At 44.6% G+C, this 20,363-nt stretch overlaps 1 protein-coding gene across 2 annotated transcripts in view; it reads left to right on the plus strand.

Moving 5' to 3' along the window:
* IDO2 (indoleamine 2,3-dioxygenase 2) overlaps nt 1-18,829 on the plus strand; it is a 35,270-nt gene extending 16,441 nt beyond the window's left edge. The window contains 8 exon segments of one of the 2 annotated variants that reach the window (NM_001242723.1): nt 1,084-1,203; nt 2,784-2,902; nt 4,206-4,220; nt 5,198-5,297; nt 6,775-6,892; nt 9,036-9,087; nt 15,087-15,235; nt 17,837-18,210. In NM_001242723.1, the coding sequence (NP_001229652.1) occupies nt 1,084-1,203; nt 2,784-2,902; nt 4,206-4,220; nt 5,198-5,297; nt 6,775-6,892; nt 9,036-9,087; nt 15,087-15,235; nt 17,837-18,210 (1,047 nt within the window). 2 annotated transcript variants of the gene reach the window in all.
* The last annotated feature ends 1,534 nt before the right edge of the window (nt 18,830-20,363 follow it).

A 20,363-nucleotide genomic window follows, 5' to 3' on the forward strand; every position in this document is an offset into this window, starting at 1 on the left:
GGACAGGGAATGGGTCCAACCCGATTTGCTAGATTCTACCCTAGTGCTTAGTTCAGTGCCTGGCACATAGTAAGCGCTTAACAGGTACCATAATTATTATTATTCTTCTTAGGGATTGCTAAGCGGATCAAGGAAGCTCAGTAGAGACCTGGCTGCTTACCTTACTCTGGGCTGGTTCACCAGTTACCCAAAGGGATCACCAGGCTCCTATTGGGAACTTATGAACCCATAAGACTTGCAAGCTGGTATCTGAGGCATCCTCAAATCTGAGCAAAACAACCAGGAGCAGAAGTTGGGTTCAGCCATGCAAGGATCCAGCTCCACACTCAGCTACTGGAGTCAATACACCAATAGGAAAAAGAGAGGAGCTTCACAAAAGGCTGGGAGTCAGCTTCTGGGGTCTCTGCTCCAAATCACTGCTAGGCCTGTTGGCGAGTCCCTTAGTTACCTGGGGCCAAGGTGGTTAATTTAGTGAGGCACACAATGAGAGGGCAGCAGGACAAGTGGGGGGATTGAAAATTTGAAGATGCTCAGCTTTTGTCTGAGGTGGAAATGATGCCTGGATTCACAGAGACCTGGCTGGGAAAGGGAAAAGCAATGGCTCTGGATCAAGAGAAGGGAGGCAGAAACCCTCTAGGTTCATTAGTCTCCAGATAATGGCGATGGTATTTGTTAAGCTCCTACTGCATGCTGAGCACCGGAACAAGTACTACATAATCCCATCAGACACAGTTTCTGCCTAATATGGGACTCAGTTTCAGGAGGAAGGTGAACAGATATTTAATCCCCACTTTACAGGTGAGAAAAATGAGGCCCAGAGAAGTTAACTGATTTAGCCAATTTCATGACATAATGCTGTGTGCCTGGCATGGCGTTTGCATTGGGGTGGCCATGCTAGGGAACGGGTAGCATATTTTTCCCCCCATCTCAGGATGGCTCAACATCTGATGCTGGTCTAACATCAAATGGTGGCAATATTCTGCACAGCTCTGGGCTCTCCCAGTGTTTGCCAACTGCTCAGCTACAAGTGGCTGAGAGGTGCCCAGTGACCTGGCAGTAAACTCTTGTGTTACTCTCAAACAGATGCCGCTGCTGAGTTGTCAGTCTCTGAAAAGCTACCGAGAACAGCACCTGGCTCACCTAGTACTCAGCTTTATCACCATGGGGTATGTGTGGCAGGGAGGAGAAAAGAACACTGTACAGGTAAAGGGCAGAAAGGTCTGTATCCGACTTTCTTTCTGAAGTGACTGTAACAAGGATCTTAGGCCTTCAAGCCTCAGACTCCCTTAAGTGAGAAGTTTTCAGCCATTTTTAATTGTGTTTTTAGCCTGCTGCCCCAAACGTCTTGTCCAGAAGGCTCACCTCACACATATTCCACAGACATCCCACCGAGGAATCATCTACTTTACAGGCAATTGCTGGAACTGCCTGGACAAAGCCTGCAAAACAAGCCAGTTTCCTTGTTATGCAGCACTGGTGGAGGCAGGACAAGGGCCAACCAGGAAGACTGGTGATGGAATTAGTATGGCAGGAGTCAGCCAGGTAGATTGGGGATGACAATGGCAGCAGAAGCCACTCAATGCTTGACCTTCATTCTGAGCTTGGACCTCACTGGCTTATCTATATACAGAGTACATAATCTTGCTCTGCCTACTCCAGGGCTTCAGGGACAAGTGTATCTGCCTCTCAGGACAGAGAAAATTTGGGTCTGTGAGTTGCCGTCATCTCCAGACTTCCCAGTATTGGTAATGCCCTGATTGTGGTCCCTGGGCTATTAGCCCAGAACTCTTAATACCACCCTAAGAAGCAAGCCCACTCCCTTTTCCCCTTCTTAAAACCTCTGCACGTCTCTCATTTCTTTAACTTTATCCAACCTCAAGTCAGCTTTGCCCATACACAATCTTGAGGCTGCCCTCCTGACCACACTTTGATTCTTGAGGTATTGTGGTGCTGAAGCTTTAGCCTATCAAACCTACCAAGGTGATGATATTTTCCAGAGATTATCATAGGACAGGGAGCCAGAGCTTCCAAGGACATTTGTGCCAAGAATAGATGGAAAGAAAAACACTGGAAAAGGGAGAATCAACAGAAACAAAGTCAGAGGGAGTCAGAGAGGGAAGCATATGGTAGAAATGGTAGATGTGACAATAGCGAACATGATGGGAGTGCTGGTCTCTACACTGCGAAGGCCACGGAAACCTGTTTCATAGATTTCTGTCCCATACCTGCCTTCCTTCTGCTGTTCCTGATGAAGTAACCTGAAGCAGGACTTTTGGGTCCCATTGGCCATTTTTGGGTGGTGGGAGGTAGGTTGTCCCACCTAAAATGAGTCTTCTGGTCCCATCTGTCACCCCCTCAGTGCCCTGAGAGGCAGGAGCTTCTAGACTCAGTGAACTTACTTTCAACATACCTTAGGTGAGGAGTTTTCAGCCATTTTTTGTCACTCTATTAAAATACTGCCCTAAGCGTCTTGTCAAGGAGCCTCACCTCACATAAACTCCACAGTTTCAGCTACTAGTTACATGACTAGTTGACCCACTCTGCCAATTTTATCCCTTGCCCATGATCCACTGGTGTCTAAAAACTAGGGCAAGACTTGGGCCACTCATTCAAGCTTTCAATATGCCTGGACTTTTTCCATTTAAGAATGACTTACTGTTCGGACTGACCCCATCTCATCCTTCCTGGTCTACTTCTACCCTGGGCATAGTTATCTGGGAGGAAAATTAAAGTTGGGACTTATGTTCTGCATGTACTCACTGGAGCGGGTTTGTCTCTACCAGGTTCTGCCCAGAAACCTTGCACTACCTTTTGTTGAGGTCTCTCAGAGCCTAGGACTTCCTGCCATCCTGGTACACTCAGACTTTGTGTTGGTGAATTGGAAGAAAAAGAATCCTGATGGGTAAACAACACAGAAGTAATTGTCTATTGTTCTGTCCAGAGTTAGGATTCCTGGAATCTAAGAGTCCAAGAAGTTTGGATGTCCCTCCTTATAAAGATCAAAAGTCACACAGCCTGTCTCTTGGGGAGTGCGTTCATGTTTATGGTCTAAAGCAACTTACTGACTCCAGTCACACTAAAGGTTAATTCTGGAGAAGGGAAGGTGGTGGGAGAAAGGAAGTGGAGGCTTATTCCCTAGGAACAATCAATCAATCAATTAATTCTATTTAAGCAGGGCTATGGTACGGTGGGTCTAGGGGAAAGGATTAGAGGCCTCAACCCAATGACGAGAAGTACTGTGGCTTAGTGAAAAGAGCATGGGCCTGGAAGTCAGAGCCGGGGTTCTAACTGTCTGCTGTGTGACTGTGGGCAAGTCACTTAACTTCTCTGTGCCTCAGTTACCTCATCTGTAAAATGGGGATTCAATCCTACTCCCTCCTACTTAGACTTTAAGCCCCATGTGGGACAGGGACTGGGCCCAATCTGAGTAATGTGCATCTATACCAACACTTAGAACAGTGCTTGACACAATATAAGCATTTAAGTGAAGTAGCATGGCCTGGGAGTCAGAGGACCTGTATTCTATTCCTGACTCCACCACTTACTTGCTGTGTGACCTTGGGGAAGTCACTTCACTTCCCTGTGCCTCAGTTCCCTCATCTGCAAAGCGAGGGATTCATCCTCATCTGCAAAATGGGGATTCAGTACCTATTCTCCCTCCTACTTAGATTGTGATGTGAGATCTGATGATTTAGTACTTGCCTCAATGCTTAGTACAGCACTTGGCACATAATATGCACTTAACAAATAACACAAAAATTACTATCATTAAGTACCAGAATTATTAACCTTGCCAATAGTAATAATTTGTGAAAGCTGTTAGAAGAGAAATTAAGGTTAAATGCCAGCAGGAACTTCTTTAGCCTAGAAGTTATTAGAGACACTAGATCACCTGTCTAAAGGCTTCATGTCCAACCTGAGCAGAAATGAAACCCCAGTTTACCAAGGGAGAATCACCACCCAGGCCCAGATTCCACAATCCCACTCATGATCTGCAAGGAGGAAGAAGTGGGCCTAGTCTCAAATGTTGATAAGAATTACTAGTGAGGTCTTGGGAAAGGAAAGCACCAAGAGAGCAAATTCAAGTGCTTAATACAGTGTTCTGCAGATTATAAGTGCTCAATAAATACCACTGATTGGTTGATTCACAAATTGCCCTTTTTCTTTTCTTGCATCTTTGCTGTCCCCATCTGAGATGGCAATAGACCTCTGGAAATCGGGTGAGTGACCCAGATCCTTTGGCTCTAGTTGCAGCCCCAGTGCGTTTTGCTCCCTTTTGAGTTCTCTTGCTCTGAGCAACATGTCCCACTTCGGAAGGACTTTGCTAAAAGATGTAAGAGCACTGGCGATGGGGAACCATTCCTTGGTTATTCTCCCTAAGCATTTAGGGCTCCCTGGTGGGAAGAAGGTAGTAGTCTAGGGGCCCCAAAGAAAGACCACTTTAGTGAAGAAAGCTCAGCTGAGAGGTCACATGCCTGCCTCATTACCCTTCCTGACAACTTGGGAGGGATTTGGAGTTTTGGGATTTGTCCAGGCCGATCCAAACACACCTAAGGAGGGGGTCCAGACCCACAAGGGAGGACCTAGTACAGGATTCATTCATTCATTCAATCAATCATGTTTATTAAGCACTTACTGTGTGCAGAGCACTGTTCTAAGCACTTGAGAAAGTACAACAATAAACAGTGACATTCCCTGCCCCAAATGAGCTCACAGTCTAGAAAGGAGGAGACAGGCATCAATACAAATAAATAAAATTACAAGTATACACATACATTCTGTGGGGCTGGAACTGGGGGAAGGGCAAAGGGAGCAAGTCAGGGTGACACAGAAGGGCATGGGAGATGAGGAAAAGTGGGGCTTAGTCTGGGAAGTGCCCTTGGAGGAGATGTGCCTTCAGTTAGGCTGTGAAATGGGGGAGAGTAATTGTCTGTCAGATTTGAGGAGGGAGGGCAGTCCAGACCAGAGGCAGGACGTGGGCCAGGGGTCTATGGTGAGACAGGCGAGATAGGAGTGGCTTACACTGGTTTGGTCCAGCCCTGTCTCCCAACTCAAGAGCTACCCTGGGCTGGAGGGTGAAGAGCCTTTCAGCTGTGGATTTATCAGAATGGTCTCTCGCTTCCTTCGTGGGAAGTAATGGAGACAGTTGAGGAACTGGGCTCCAAATGTTCTGATTGTGTGAGCTTTTGTTTCCCAGAAACCTGGACACCATTGTTTCGCTGCCTGGGGGAGACAGCCTGAAAGGCTTCATCCTGGTGACCTGGCTCGTTGAAAAGGCTGCAGTGCCTGGGATTAAGGTATTTTAGGTGGGTTAGGTGTATTAGGGTGGGTAAATAGTTTCCTGAGACAAACTCACTCATTCAGAAGCTCTCCCCACCCCTCTGCTCCTGCCCCTTATCCTCTAGCATTTCAAACAATACCTCACATGATTAATCATGTAATTCAGAAATAGTGTGATAGCATTACCACCTCCCCCACCATTTCTGAAGCCCACAAGTTTGGCATTATCCTTGATGCCGCCCTCTCTTTCAACACTCATATTTAATCTGTTACTAAATACTACTAGCTTTATCTCCACAACATTTCCAAGACTCACCCCTTACTCTTCATCCAAATGGCTACCACCCAGTCCAGCCACTTGTCATATCCTGGCAGGACTATTACATCTGCCTCCTCACCAGTCTTCCTGCCTCTGATCTCTCCTGTCTCTAGTCCATTCTCCATTCCAGGCTACTGCTGCATAGATCATTTCTCTAAAACGACATTCTGTACATGTCTCCCCACACCTCAAAAATCTCCAGTGATTATCCATTCCTCTCCACATAGAAAAGGAAATCCTGAACGTTGGCTTTAAAGCTTGTCAGCTCCCTCCCTCCTACTTATTCACTCCTCTCCCACCATGTCCCCACTAACACTCTAAGTTCCTTTCAAGCTGACCTACTCATATGTCCTCATTCAACCTTCTCACATACTTTACCACAGTTGGGAACATCTCCTACCTCCAAATCCTCCAAACCACAGTAATTCCCAGCTTTGAAGCTCTTTGGCATTTTTACCTCCTCCAGGAGGCCTTCTCTGATTAGTTTGTCTTTTTCCCAGCACTTTCAGAACTATCTGCACCTATTCTACAGACTGACCTAGATACCCTGCTACTTAAGCACTCTTCCTATAGATCATAAGCCCTTCAAGGCAGGGACTCTATTGACCAATTCTATTGCACTGTCCTCTTCCAAGAGCTTAGTACATTACTCTGCCCCTGGTAGGTGTTCAATAAGATTGATTGATTGGGTTTAGAACAATGTAGGTGGAAGGTACAGGACTGCCTCTCCCTCTCCATCTTGGAGTTTGAGTGGCTCAGTTCTGGGTGGTGGTTGTTAAGGAAACTCCCTACCCCTTCCAGCAATTCATTTTAATGCCAACTTGCTGCCAAGAACAAGATTTCTCCAGGTTCTCTGCTAAGAGTCAGTCAATTCCCTGCCCAAAACAAGCTTACATTCTAGAGCTAATAGCCCAGAGACAAATAAGGGAGCAGAGTGGTGGTTCTGATAAGGTCAGCCCCAGGGGAAGTAGCAGGGCCCATCAGAGTAGCCTCATTTTGTCATGGTGCCAGACTGTTGGTGAAAGCATTGTGATGCTCAGAGAACAGGTGTGGGTGGTCTAACAATGTAGGAGTGAAGCTGTGGTTGCCCAGAACAAGAAAAAGACACATCATAGATGGCTACAGGCCCTGTCTACTGAGAATGAACTCACAGACTCATCCCTTCTCATCTCCAGGCCCTTGTTCAGGCTGTAAATGCCATCCTTCAGTCCAAGGAAGACTCCCTATGTCAGGCGATGCAGCAGTTGGCTGGTTCCATTGATGAAATGACCTGGGCCTTGAGGCAGATGCATGGTATGCTGTGTTTTGGTGGATAGGGCTCAAACCAAGTGGAATCTACCAGGACCTCAGAACTGGTTTATTTTCTCACAGTGTAGGATGCACTGGGACATGCTATTATGGCTTTAAGGGGGAAGAGAATTTCAGAAGGTATTATTATTCCAGGAAAGTTCTCATTGGCCCTGGAGAAAAGTCAGCATTTGAGTTTAAGATTAGTTGGTGAGACATCGTATACTTTGGGAAAGCAGGAATTCCGGAAGAGGACCAGTAGGAGCAAGAACTAGCTAACCTTTTCATACCACACAGGAAGGTCAAAAGAAGGAGAGATACAGAGAGAGGGTGAGACACAGAGGGAGAGAATGAGAGAGAAAGAGAGGACACAGAGTACACAAGAATATTTCCCCCAGTACAGATCATCTATCAAGTTTCAGATCCTGCCCTTAGGATGGCTGCCTCCTTGGTCCTGCGAGCTGGTATCAGTTTAGAGTGGGAAGGGATGGGTGGGTTTATCCTTTTTATTATCCATCAGAAGAGTTTCCATCCAAACCAGATGAGACCTGAACACCACATCCCAGGGAAGAATGAAGCCTCAAGCTTGTTGCAAGCCATGAAAGGGTCATGAAAAGGCAATACTTAAAAACATCTCTATGTCTTGGATGTAGAGGAACCTGGAATTGGGTTAGCGAGCTGTTAGTGACGAGGCCTGAGGACACAACGAAAACATTAAAGGTCTCAGAATTACTCTATCCATAAAAATTAAGGAAGTTACCAAGGAGGGGAGAATATTCTCATTCTGGAGATTTGGACCTCTGAGTTCCAACCCAAAGGGTCCTGACTCTACTTTGCTCCGGCAAGCAGAAAGTCTCATGGAGTCTGGACCTCAAGTTGCTCTTTTAATATGACATTTTGATGAGTGAACTGCAAATTAATCAGCAACATAAGGATGGAATCCACATGGCTTTAAAAAGGAATGGAAAAGTCTCTTGCAGCAGTCTGTTATTCATTTCTGCACCTAGAAGAATGTCAGACATTTTAAATGGACTTTAAACATCCCTGGACTCTCCCATCCCAATCAAGTCTCCCTGCTCCCGCCACCACTTCACCCCCTAGTGGAACCTCATGGAACAAGGAAAGAGTGTGAGCCCGTTGTTGGGTAGGGATTGTCTCTATCTGTTGTGGAATTGTACTTTCCAAGTGTTTAATACAGTGCTCTGCACACAGAAACACTCAATAAATGTGATTGAATGAATGAATGAATGAGTAGCTAAACATTTTGGTCTGGACACTAGATGACTTTCTGCAGTGCCTTGACTAGTATAACTAGTTAATGGCAAACTTCTCCCACCTCCAATTGTTTCAGGGTATTTGTTAAGCACTTACTGTGTGCCCGACACTGTACTAAGCACAATTCAATCCACATTTCCACTTAGCAAGCCCAGCACTGTATGTCTGTCCACACTATTGCACACTCTTTCTTTTACCTATGTCTCTGTCCAAGAGACCCATTTAAGCAGACTGAGGTGACATGGCAGGAAGCAGTGATAAACCCACTCCTTGATGAACCCAACTCCTCAGACTTGAGCTAAGGAGCCAGGTCAGACCAAGCCAACACAGTACCCTTCAGATTCCATTTAAGGCTCTCAGCTGAGTCCCAGCCTGAAGAGGAGATTCACTTCAGATCCCATCTCCTTAGTGACGAGGTGAAGCCAAAGATTTAGTTTTAACACTTGAAGCTTACTATTGACTGATTGTCCAGGAGGTAACCCTGCCCCTTGAGCTCTTAGCTCAGCTGGGAAGACTCATTTTCTTTCAGTTTTCTCCCCTCCACCTCTTCCACTCTTCTCCACAAACATAAGGTCCTGCAGTAACATCCAGTTGGTAAGTTTTGCCAGGGTCTCTCAGTATTTTTTAAATTGATTTTTAAAATTGCAGAACAGGGAAGCGCCACAAATAGAAAGGGCAACATATGGAATAGTTTAAGATTTCAGAAAACAGCAAGAAGGGTGACTGCAGGAGAGAACATTCCATCCTCCTCTTGCAGCTTTAATTCCAGGTCACCATACAGATCAGATAGAGGAAGCAGCCTTGAAAAGCATGCAGATGTAACCAATTGCCTTTTTTGCCTTTAGTAAAGTTCAAATTTCGATTGCTCCTCCAGATTATGTAGATCCAGCCATATTTTATGCAGTGATCCGGATCTTTCTGTCTGGGTAAGTATACTTGGGCCTGTTCCTTGCATCAAACCTCTCAGCATTTTTCAAGCCAGGGAAAAGGGTTTATAGGGGCATCTCTCTATAGAGGACAATCGTGCTTCAATAATAGAGAAGTACCTTGGCCTAATGGAAAGAGCACAGGACCAGGAGCCAGAGGACTTGGATGCTAATCCCCCATTGGGCATGTGCCTGCTGGTAACCTTGGACAAGTCACAACTTCTTTGTGCCTCAGTTTTCTCATCTACAAAATGGAGATTCAATATCTGTCAACCCTTTCCCTTAAACTCTGAGTCCTATGTGGGATAGAGACTGTGTCCAACCTGGTTTTCTTGAATCTACCACAGCTCTTGCTACACAGTAATCATTAATGATATTTACTGAGCACTTACTGTGTGCAGAGCAATATGCTAAGCCTTTAGTGGAATAAGGGACAGAGAAGTTAAGTGATTTTCCCAAGGCACAGAGAAGACAGCTGGCAGAGCCGGGGTTAGCTCTCCAGCCCTGTGATTCCAAGATCATGCTGCTCCTTTGGGATTTTGGAAGGGCTTTGGAGATGGGAAAAGCTAACGTATGGCTAATTGAAAAGCGGAGGGTTTTCCAAGGGGAAGGGTGGAAGCAAGGGTTCAGAGGCAGGAAAATTGAAATCTCAGCAGTGGGAAGAGGAACTTGTGGGGAAATGAAGAGTGCAAGCTAGGATGAGGTAGGAGGAAAGAATAGATTGAGAGAATAGAGAATAGGTAAAGATAGATAGGTAGAGAGAGCTGATGAACTGCCTTACTGATCAGCAGTTTCTTCTTGATGTAGAAAAGAGTGAAGTACCATTTGTGTTTTCCAGGAATGGAGATGTATGTGCAGAACAAAGTTCTAGAAAAATTATATGGGTAGCAAAGTGGAGTGGAGAGAGGTGAGATTGGAAACAGGGAAACGAGAGAGAGAAGGGTGAAACAGTAGTGGAGCCAGGATAAGACAAGCACCTGGTCTAAAGTTATCTGTTGCTAATTCCTGCTGGTTTGTCCTCCATAGCAATTTTTGGATCCACGCCTACCTCTCTATGCAAATGGCCAAATTGGTTCTGGGTGGCACTACCTCATATGTGCACTATTTTTACATATGTGGTTATTCCAGTGGTTTGGGGGACTTGGAGTCCCTGCAGTTCTCTGGAATGCTTGTGTGAAAAAGTGTGCACATAAGCAGTAGCATCTCTTCTGTCCCCAGGGACAGCTTCATATACTTAGCAGTTACCTTAGGGTGGGGCTATCTGGTTGCTCAGAAAGATGGCATCAGTGAGGGTTACATGTCCCTTTGCCCCTCCCTAAATTGATGACAGCAAGGTTTTATGTCACATGGAATGGAATGCTCTTAGTGGGGCAGAAGTTGGTGACTCAGAGCCCAGCTGCCTGGGGTGTCTGGTTAAAGGATGGTGGAGTGGTTGTAGAAGGGTGGCTAGTGCAGTTAGTCAATCATTTATTGAACATTTACTTCATTCAGAGCACTGTGCTAAGCTCTTGGGAGAGTACGGTATAGCACTATCACAGTCATTCCCTGCCCACAGTGATACTCTTTCGATGGACTTCCACAAAGTGCTCTGTATAACGTCCTTATGTTTGCACTGTGTACGCTTGCAGAATCATATAGTTACATCATATAGAACTTAGTACAGTGCTCTGCACACAGTAAGCCTTCATTTAATATGATTGAGAGGAGGTGGGATGGAAAGCCTGAATAACCCAGCAGCTGCACCTCTCTCATCTCTCCTAGGCCCCAACAAACTTTTAATGGGCAGGAGTTGAGCTCTGCTTGAGACAGTAGGGTCTGGCTTGTCATGAGCAGACCTGTGTGGATATTTAATTAGTAACAAAAAGGCTCAACAACCCTCACTAATGGAGACCTTTGAAAATTCATTTAAAAAAAGCCTTCCAAAAACCTCTTCGACCGTCTACTGCCGTGTTTGGCCAAATGTAATCATATGATCCATCTGAACAGGGTTGAGGGGTCCATTGAGACCGTTTCTAGATCTGTCCCCAAATTTCTTTGATTATTTTAAATCCCTTATCGGTAGGAGTTTTGGGTCCTGACTGTGTGAAGTCTTTCCAGTTTGGTCTTGTACTCCTGGGTTTTTTCATTGTCATACTTGATTTTTAATTTTTTTGGGTCATTTTTCCAGGCTCCCTTCATTTCCACCCACATTGCCCTTCTCTGGAAGGTCATCAGTTCCAGTGGAAAACATGCCATTTCAATTTAATCTGTTTAAACTTCCCCACTGCTATAAATATACTCTGGGAAGAGCTAAAAATAATTAAATTTGATATGGAACTATTTTCCCCTTAGATCCAGACAAACAGCTGCTCAGAGCAGCAAGACAGCTCAGGGACTCCAGGCCAGAACAGCCCACATACTCATTACTGCTCTTGAAAATTTTGTTCTCCCCTCCCACAGAATTGTTTCTGGGCAATCAAAGTATGCAGTATTGGGAAACAGATACCTTCGTCTCAAATCTTGAACTCAATTCATTCAAGCAGATTGTTTTTAGTTGTGATGATGGTTTGGGTGACTGACTAAAGAGAGGTTTAGTCATTGATCCAAACACTGCTCAGTTAATTCAAGAAATTAAAACCAGGCTCAAGCTGCTTCTGTGAATACCAGATTCACCTGCCAAAACTCCTGTATAGATGTGGAGTTGTTTAAAACACTGCCCAAGATTTCTTAACACATGGCAAGTTTTTAATAAACAAAAGTATCTTAGGGTCTAACTTGCATAAAGCAGTACATAATAATAATAACGTTGGTATTTGTTAAGCGCTTACTATGTGCTGAGCACTGTTCTAAGTGCTGGGGTAGACACAGGGGAATCAGGTTGTCCTACGTGGGGCTCACAGTCTTAATCCCCATTTTACAGATAAGGTAACTGAGGCACCGAGAAGTTAAGTGACTTGCCCAAAGTCACACAGCTGATTAGTGGCAGAGCCGGGGTTCGAACCCATGATGTCTGACTCCAAAGCCTGTGCTCTTTCCAGTGAGCCACGCTGCTTCCCGTACATGGTACTTGGAGAAAAATAATTTCATTTCCACAGTCCCTGCTCTTAACCAGGTCATTCTCCAAGACCAATACAGAAAGCAATTAACTGTATGTTTCAGAGATTCACCTCTTCAACAGTTTAAACATAAGGAACAAGTATTAATAATTTTGCTATTTGTTAAGCACTTACTATGTGCCAGGCATTGTACTAAGCACTGCAGTGGATACAAGGTAATCGGGTCAGACAAAGTCCCTGTGTCACATGGGGCTCAGAGTCTAAGTCTCCATTTTGCAGATGAGGTAAAATGAGGCACAGAGAAGTGAAGTGACCTGCCCAAGGTCACATAGCAGGCAAGAGGTATAGCCAGGATTAGAATCCAGATTTTCAGACTCCCAGGTCTGAATTATTCAGATACGTTCCTGGGTTGAAGCCCCACCCAGTAGTGATCCACCCCTCCCACCTCCAGTTTAGTAAACAGTAATTTTAATGCACAATTTAAAGTCTGGGGAAATATTCCAAGGAAATCTTTAAGACCCAATCAAAAAACACTCCTCTTAATTCCAATACATCTTTTTCTTTTGGAAAATTTTGGATCTTTAGGCTTGAAACAGCAAACAAGGAGGTTTTCTTGCTGCCCCTGTCTCCTGTGAGCAGTTTTCCTTTTAGAAACAACAAAATGAAGTTTATGGAAATGATCCACATAGGAAATGGAAATTTGTTCCAACACCCTGGGGAAGGAACTCTTAGCATCAGAGTGGAAAATGGAATTGGTTCTTTCTGGGTTACTTTGTAGATCATGACTGAATAGGAGCTTTACCTGTCTATCACTGGAGTTTCTAGGACCTGTAGTTTCTGATACTAAATCATGATATATCGATAAGAAGAAATAGAGAGAGACTGGGAGGATTATAAAATAGAGAGAGGGCATAATTTACCAGAAAACTGTAAAGAAAATCAGATATTTCATGCATTCTTCTTATTTAGCATAGGAATGCATTACCACAGGAAATTGTGCTGACTGAAATATCAGCAGGTTCAAGAAGAGTTTGGATAAATTCATGGATGAGAGGGGGAGAGGGGAGTGCTTTCTAAGTGCCAGGAACTGTACTAAGTGCTGGGATAGATACAAGATAATTGGGTTGAACTCGGTTTCTGTCCCACATGGGGGTCATGGTCTTAATCCCCATTTTACAGATTATGGAACTGAGGCAATGAGATGTTAAGTGACTTGCCCAAGGTCACACAGCAGACATGTGGTTGAGTCAGGATTAGAATTCAGGTCCTCTGACTCCCAGGCCTGTGCTCTTTTCTCAAAGATGTTTCTAAGATATATGTCAAGGAAGGCAACAATTACACAGTTCCCCCACTACCCTGATGCCATTGTCGGTTACAGAGCTGGAGAAACTGCTTGTCTGAACAGATAATGGCATTATTTCAATTTTTATGTGGTACTGTGCATGTGAAAGCAAAGGGAACTGTTCATAGGAGCTTGCTCTGCCTGTTCATTAGAGGAAATGGAGTAACTGAGGTTATTTGAACATGACATCGTTCATTGTAAAGAGCACAGGCCTGGGAGTCAGGTAACTTAGGTTCTAGCTCTGGCTGGCTGTTTTCCTACTGTATGACCTCAACTAAGGCACTTAATTTATCCAAGTCCTTCGTAGCATGCTCTGCACACATCAAGTGCTCAGTAAATACAATCGACTGACTAACTTCTCGAGGAATCAGTTTGTTTATCTTTAAAATGGGGATTAAATACCCAGTCTCCTTCCCTTTCAGACTCTGAGTCATGCATAATGATAACGATAATTGTGGTATTTTTGCAGTACTATGATAATTGTGATAATTGTGGTACTGCTTGCCAGGTACTTTACTAAGCTCTGGGGTAGATACAATCAAATTGGGTTGGGCACAGTCCCTGTCCCACATGGGGCTCACAGTCTCAGGGACTGTGTCCACTCTGATTATGTGGTATTTATCCTGGTGTTTAGAACTGTGGTTTGGCACAAAGACAGTACTATTCATTAGAAGATCCAGTCCTAACATTTATGTCAGGATTAAACAAATGCTAATTAGCTCTACCTGGATCTATATGTCTTTCTTTGCTAAGGTGGCAAGGCTCACAATTGATGGGTCTCTCATTGCTAATAGCTGGAGTAGGGTCTGGATCTGGTGCCTTAGGATGGATGGTCAGTGCTACTTGAACCACTCCAGGGGTGCAATAGGCCTGAGGTAGCTCCTCTCTCAGGGGCGCCTCATGTTTGAGGCTAACAGGATTAAGGACTTGGGTTCTAATCATAGCTCTACCACTTTTAGGATGTGTGCCCTTCAGCGGGTCATGTAACTTCTCTGTGCCTCAGTTCCCTCATCTACAAAATGGGTATTCAATACCTATTCTCTCTCCTACTTAAACTATGAGCCCCATGTGGGATCTGATGATCTAGTATCTTCCCCAGTGCTTAATACAGTACTTGGCACATAGTAAGTGCTTAACAGTTCCACAACCCTTCTTTTATTATTATTCTCAGGATGGTACCTACACATCCTCACCTACAACTAGATTGTGGACAGCCCTCTCTATCTACCAAGTCTATTGTATTGTACTCTCCCAAGCACCTAATACAATGCTCTGCACACAGTAAGTGCTCAATAAATACCACTGAACAACTGATACTATGTCTGCTGGCAAGTCTTATGCAAGAAAAGAGTGTGCAGATGGAGGCACCTGCATGAAGAGAGGAGGGGATAAAATTTGACCTGGGAGTTCCCCAGCACAGTGGCTTCTCTCCTTTGCTCCATATGCACCAGAGTCTTATCTGGTTCCAAATGCTGCCTTAACACTCAAAGTGATGAGGCATAAACACTCCTCAGAGAAAATGACCTGCCTTGGACGACAACAGGTCAGTACTTTCCAAACTGCCCTCAGGGTCAGATGTGACCCTCAGCTCTCTTCCACCCCTGTCTTATTTCCTTTTTCAGATGGAAAGATAACTCAGCCATGCCAGAAGGACTTATCTATGAAGGCATCTCAGCAGAGCCCCTGAAATACTCCGGAGGGAGTGCAGCCCAAAGCACGGCTCTTCAGGTTTTTGATGAGCTATTAGGTATCCATCACAACAAACAAAGCGGTAAGATCATGCTTCATCTTATAGACGTTGGCTTTAAAAATGGCCAGTGGCTCCCTGTCAAGTGTACTGACCAACTGCTAAAAGGTGTTCGTAAGCAGTCATCATCCTGGCCTACATGTGATGGTGCACACTAGAGGACATCTGTATGCACAGATTCAGCACCTGACAGACCACTTTAAGGTCAGCGAGTCCCTGAGCCTGAGGTTTGAGCTCCACTTGCTGTAATACAGAGGGAGAGAGTGGCTGCAGGACTAACGTCAGCCTAAATACATTTGGAGCTATGTCCCAGGGAATGCAAAGCGTGGATCTTCAAGCGATGCCTCATCAAGCAAGATAATGGAGTCTCAGGGCTCTTTTCTAGGAGATGTGGGGGGGGGGTGGGTGGGGAGGATGGCTGGGGCTGGGTGTTCTTTCTGCCAGCTCCTAGATGAATTGTTCATTCTGAAGTCTGCACCTCTGGGCCAGATCAGGCCTGATCTGAACTTCTAGTGCACTATGGTAAGGTCATCCTGCTGGGTACTAACAAGTTTTTATGGAGGTAAGTGGTTTTTCCTGTCCCACCTTTGCAGAGGACAAGGAAGAGAGTGGGAGGAGACTCACCTGAAGGGGATGCTCTTAGGAAGCCTGTTATCAGAGCAATCTAATAAATTCTAGAGAGGCTAGGGGCTGGTCATTGAGGGTGGCATCTTCTCTTTTCTCCCCCAATAGGTCTGTCATATTTATGGAGCATTGACTATGGGCAAAACATGGTACTAAGCACTTGGGAGAACACAATTCAACATAATTAGAAGACACGTTCCCTCCCCTCAATGAGTTTACAGTTCAGAGGGGGAGGCTCACATTAATATGAAAGGCAGACATTACTAATTGTCATTTGAAACAGCTCTCTAATAATACAGAGTGCAGAACCAGGGATGAACAGTGGGCACATTAAAGCCTTGACCCTGTAGTTGGGTGATTGCATTCTTGGGCTCACAAAACTCAAGGCTTATTTACTTCCCCAGTCATTACCACACTCTTTTGCCTCCTTTCTTCTCTCCCCTCTGCCCTTCAACAAAGCCCTTCAGACAGCTCCAAAAACAACATAGCACCAGGCTAATAGGAGCATCTGGGGGCCTACTGGGCCAGCCTGGCTGCAGTAATGTCCAGCCTTCTACTTGGGGCAGGGCTAAGGTCAATGGACTGAAGGGGAAGTAGGTAACCTGTCTGGTAATGACATTCCCCAGTAGTTCTCCTGGCCTAGTGTAAAGAAGAAAAGGCTGGAAATTAGAGGCCTTGGTTTCTAGTCCCAGCTCTGCCACTGGCCTGCTATGTGACCTTGGGCAAACCACTGCCTCTCTTCTATTTAGTTATTTTTATGGCATTTGTTAAGTGTTTACTATGCACCAGACACTGGTCTAAACACTTGGATATATACAAGCTAATCAGGTTGGATACAGTTCTTGTCCCACTTGGGGCTCACATTCTTAATCCACATATTAAAGATTAGTTAACTGAGGAACAGAGAAGTTAAGTGACTTACCCAAGGTGGGAGAGTTGGGATTAAGACCCAGGTCCTTCTGACTTCTGGGCCCATGCTCTATCCACTAGGCTATGCTGCTGCTTTTACCAAAGTTTCCTCATCTGTAAAATAGGAAGAGGATACCTCCTCTCACTACCTTTTAGATTGTGAGCTCCCTGTGGATTAGGGACTGTGTCTGAACTGACAATCTTGTATCTTTCCTGGAGCTTGGCACATCATAAGAGTTCAATAAAAAACATATTCAGACACCAGAAGTCCTCCATTTCCCAGAGTCAGCTGGAACCGAAGTAATCCCTAGGCAGAACCTTTCAAATTCAGGAGTGGCTCTCTGACTTCCACCGCTTGTGAGTACGGGTGCTTAGAACTCTATGTATCTAAGGATGTTTACTTATAAAGTTACGTTGTATTTATAGAAACCCATGCATCTAAGGGGTGTGTTATAATTAGATTCAGGCTTGGCTTTCCCCTAAAATCACACTTTTGAGTTGCAGTTCTGAGTTTGGGGAAGTGACTAGGTACCATGACTTTCAATAAGTATTTCAATAATTACATCATATATAATAGATCTATATATGCTGTGTGACCTTGGGCAAGTCACTTAACTTCTCTGTGCCTCAGTTCCCTCATCTGTAAAATGGGGATTAAAACTGTGAGCCCAATGGGGCATAGGGACTGGGTCCAAACTGATTACCATGTATCTACCCCAGTGCTTACAACAGTGCTTGGCATATAATAAGCACTTAACAAATACCATTATTATTATTTCTCACAAATATCTCTCCCCATAACTGACAGATCAACTTGCCCTAAATGCAATATGGATAGAAGCCTCAGAGTCCCATGGCTTGGAATTAAGGTCCAAAGTATCTTAAAGAGAGCTCAGATCCAGCAGAATGGGCCATCTGTTAAGGCAACAGACAGGTAGAACTGGGGTCTAAAAACTCTTTCCCAATACTTAGTTGTGTTCTGCATAGAGATAGCACTGAAATACTATCATTAACTGAGCCTGGAAACAGACTGGACTCTCCTTTGTTCTTTACTGAGGTCATTTTCCCTCTTCCCTGGCTGTTCTCTTTTAGCTGCATTTCTGCATAGAATGAGGAACTACATGCCCCCTCTCCACAAAGCCTTCATAGAGGAGATCCGTGCAGCCCCCTCGCTGAGACAACACATCTTGTCTTCTGAGAACAGCCAGCTGTATGGAGCCTACAACAAGTGTGTAACAGCACTGGTGGAGCTGAGAACCCACCACATCATAATTGTGACCAAGTATATCATCACAGCTGCTGCCAATGCCAAAGCCAACAGAGGGAAGCCTGATCAGCAATTGGGTCATCTCCCAGGGCCTCCACAGTCTCTGGAAAAAAGGGGTACAGGGGGCTCTGGGATCCTGAGTTTTCTGAAGAGCGTCAGGGACACTACCAAGGAAGCAATGATCAACAGAGGGATTTAGGCGTTCTCTCTTGTCCAGCTCCTAACAGAGGCACTGGGTGACATGGACATGGAGGATGTTGACTGGGGAGTAAATGGGTTAGAACTCCAATGGGAATGGTCAAAGGAAGCTCAGTTAAACTCATGTTGCATGCTTGGGGCGGTGGGGGAAGGAGCATCCTGTTCTCCTTTGTAGGGAGTTGTTTGCAAGGGGCTGTCTTATTCCGTATGAGAGATAACAATAATAATAATAATGTTGGTATTTGTTAAGCGCTTACTATGTGCAGAGCACTGTTCTAAGCTCTGGGGTAGACACAGGGGAATCAGGTTGTCCCACGTGGGGCTCACAGTCTTAATCCCCATTTTACAGATGAGGGAACTGAGGCACAGAGAAGTTAAGTGACTTGCCCACAGTCACACAGCTGACAAGTGGTAGAGCTGGGATAACAACTTGTGTGGCTGTTTGCTTCTGCCTCTGGTCAGGGCCAGGCTTCAATAATTAGCCAACTTTACTGGTTCCTCACTTGCCAGTGCTCAAACCTTAGAAGAACAAGGGTGTGGGGGCTTCTTCCTTCAATCTACCAGAAGGCCCCTTCTCAAATGAATCATTTGTAACCAAATAAAAGTGCCATGTAGTCAGAGCATTTTGTTTCTTTACAAAAGCGATTCAGCAATTTAAAGGGGATAGGTGGAATTTAGGTTATATACATTTTCAGTCTCTTTTAAGCTTTGGGCATTTGCTTTGTCCAGGGATGGGAGCAAAGAAGTGGTGAATTCCCAACTGCCTTACACATTCCAGGCTGCAGCTTTGATTCACATCTTATGCAATTTCATTGTCATTTCCCTACTGGAGCTGGGTTCTACTAGTCAATCAGTGATATTTACTGAGTACTTACTCTGTGCAGAATGCTGTACTAAATGCTTGGGAGAATACAACAGAATTAACAGACATATTTCCTGCCCATTAATGAGTTTACAGCCTACAAGTGCTCACTTGGTCCTCCAGCTGGGAGTGGGTGGGTGTTGACTCAAGGACCCCTCTCTCACAGTGTTGCTAAAGATGGATCTTTAAAAGTCCTAAATGTGAGTTTTAGAAAAATCCCTAAGTTAATGTACACCTACAAAATGGGGCCAGGAGAAAATGTCTGAATCTTATTCATTAATAGTTGCTCTAGCTACAGGAGCAGAATTAAGAAAGAATTTATGATCAGAATGGCAAATTCCAGTCATGTTCTTTGTGTGGTTCAGTCACATAATAGACCCCAATTTTGAACATGGACAGTGTGCCCTGATCCAGCTCTATGGCTAAAATAACCACCCAGATGGTGATTTTTTTTTAGACTGCTGGGATCTTTGGGAAAGGCACCAGAAATCTGTGCTATAGACCTAAAGCTCCCTGAGCTGCTGGTTAGGGTATCATTTAAAATGATAAGATGCCAACCCTCCAGGCTAAAATTGGTTATTTATAAGAGGAACTGTATCTACATAGTTCAGTGCTGGTTAACTTCTTATTCCTCATGAGTTTGATCCTTGCCTCTTTACTTGTGGGACCTAAGGCTGCCCATTAGAACATAAAGTAAACCATTATAGTTAGACAGTCCACAGAAACCAAACCGTCTACAGGTATTTGAAGAGTGGATTTGAGACACAGGTCTTCCCTAATTTACTAGTTCCATGTCCCGCCTTCCTAATCTTAAGGATGCAACTATCTGCTATTCATCCTTCTAAACTCCGTTAATCATGGAGCATCTATGCTAGTCAATTAATAATAATAATAATAATGTTGGTATTTGTTAAGCGCTTACTATGTGCAGAGCACTGTTCTAAGCGCTGGGGTAAACACAGGGGAATCAGGTTGTCCCACGTGGGGCTCACAGTCTTAATCCCCATTTTACAGATGAGGGAACTGAGGCACAGAGAAGTTAAGTGACTTGCCCACAGTCACACAGCTTTATGGCTCCACAGGGAAGGTTGTCCTAAACCTTTGGAGGATTCAGACCAAGAGCAATTGGTAGGCATGATCACTGCCCACAAGGAGTTTACAATCTAATGGGGGAGACATACATACATGGGGGATTTTAATATAAATCATAGATAGGCTTAAGTGGCAGTCTATAAAGATATGTATATAAGTGTTGTGGGATATCAACGTGCTTAAGGAGTACACACCCAAGT

This window comes from Ornithorhynchus anatinus, chromosome 5 (genome assembly GCF_004115215.2).
Source record: "Ornithorhynchus anatinus isolate Pmale09 chromosome 5, mOrnAna1.pri.v4, whole genome shotgun sequence".
Lineage (NCBI taxonomy): Eukaryota > Metazoa > Chordata > Mammalia > Monotremata > Ornithorhynchidae > Ornithorhynchus > Ornithorhynchus anatinus.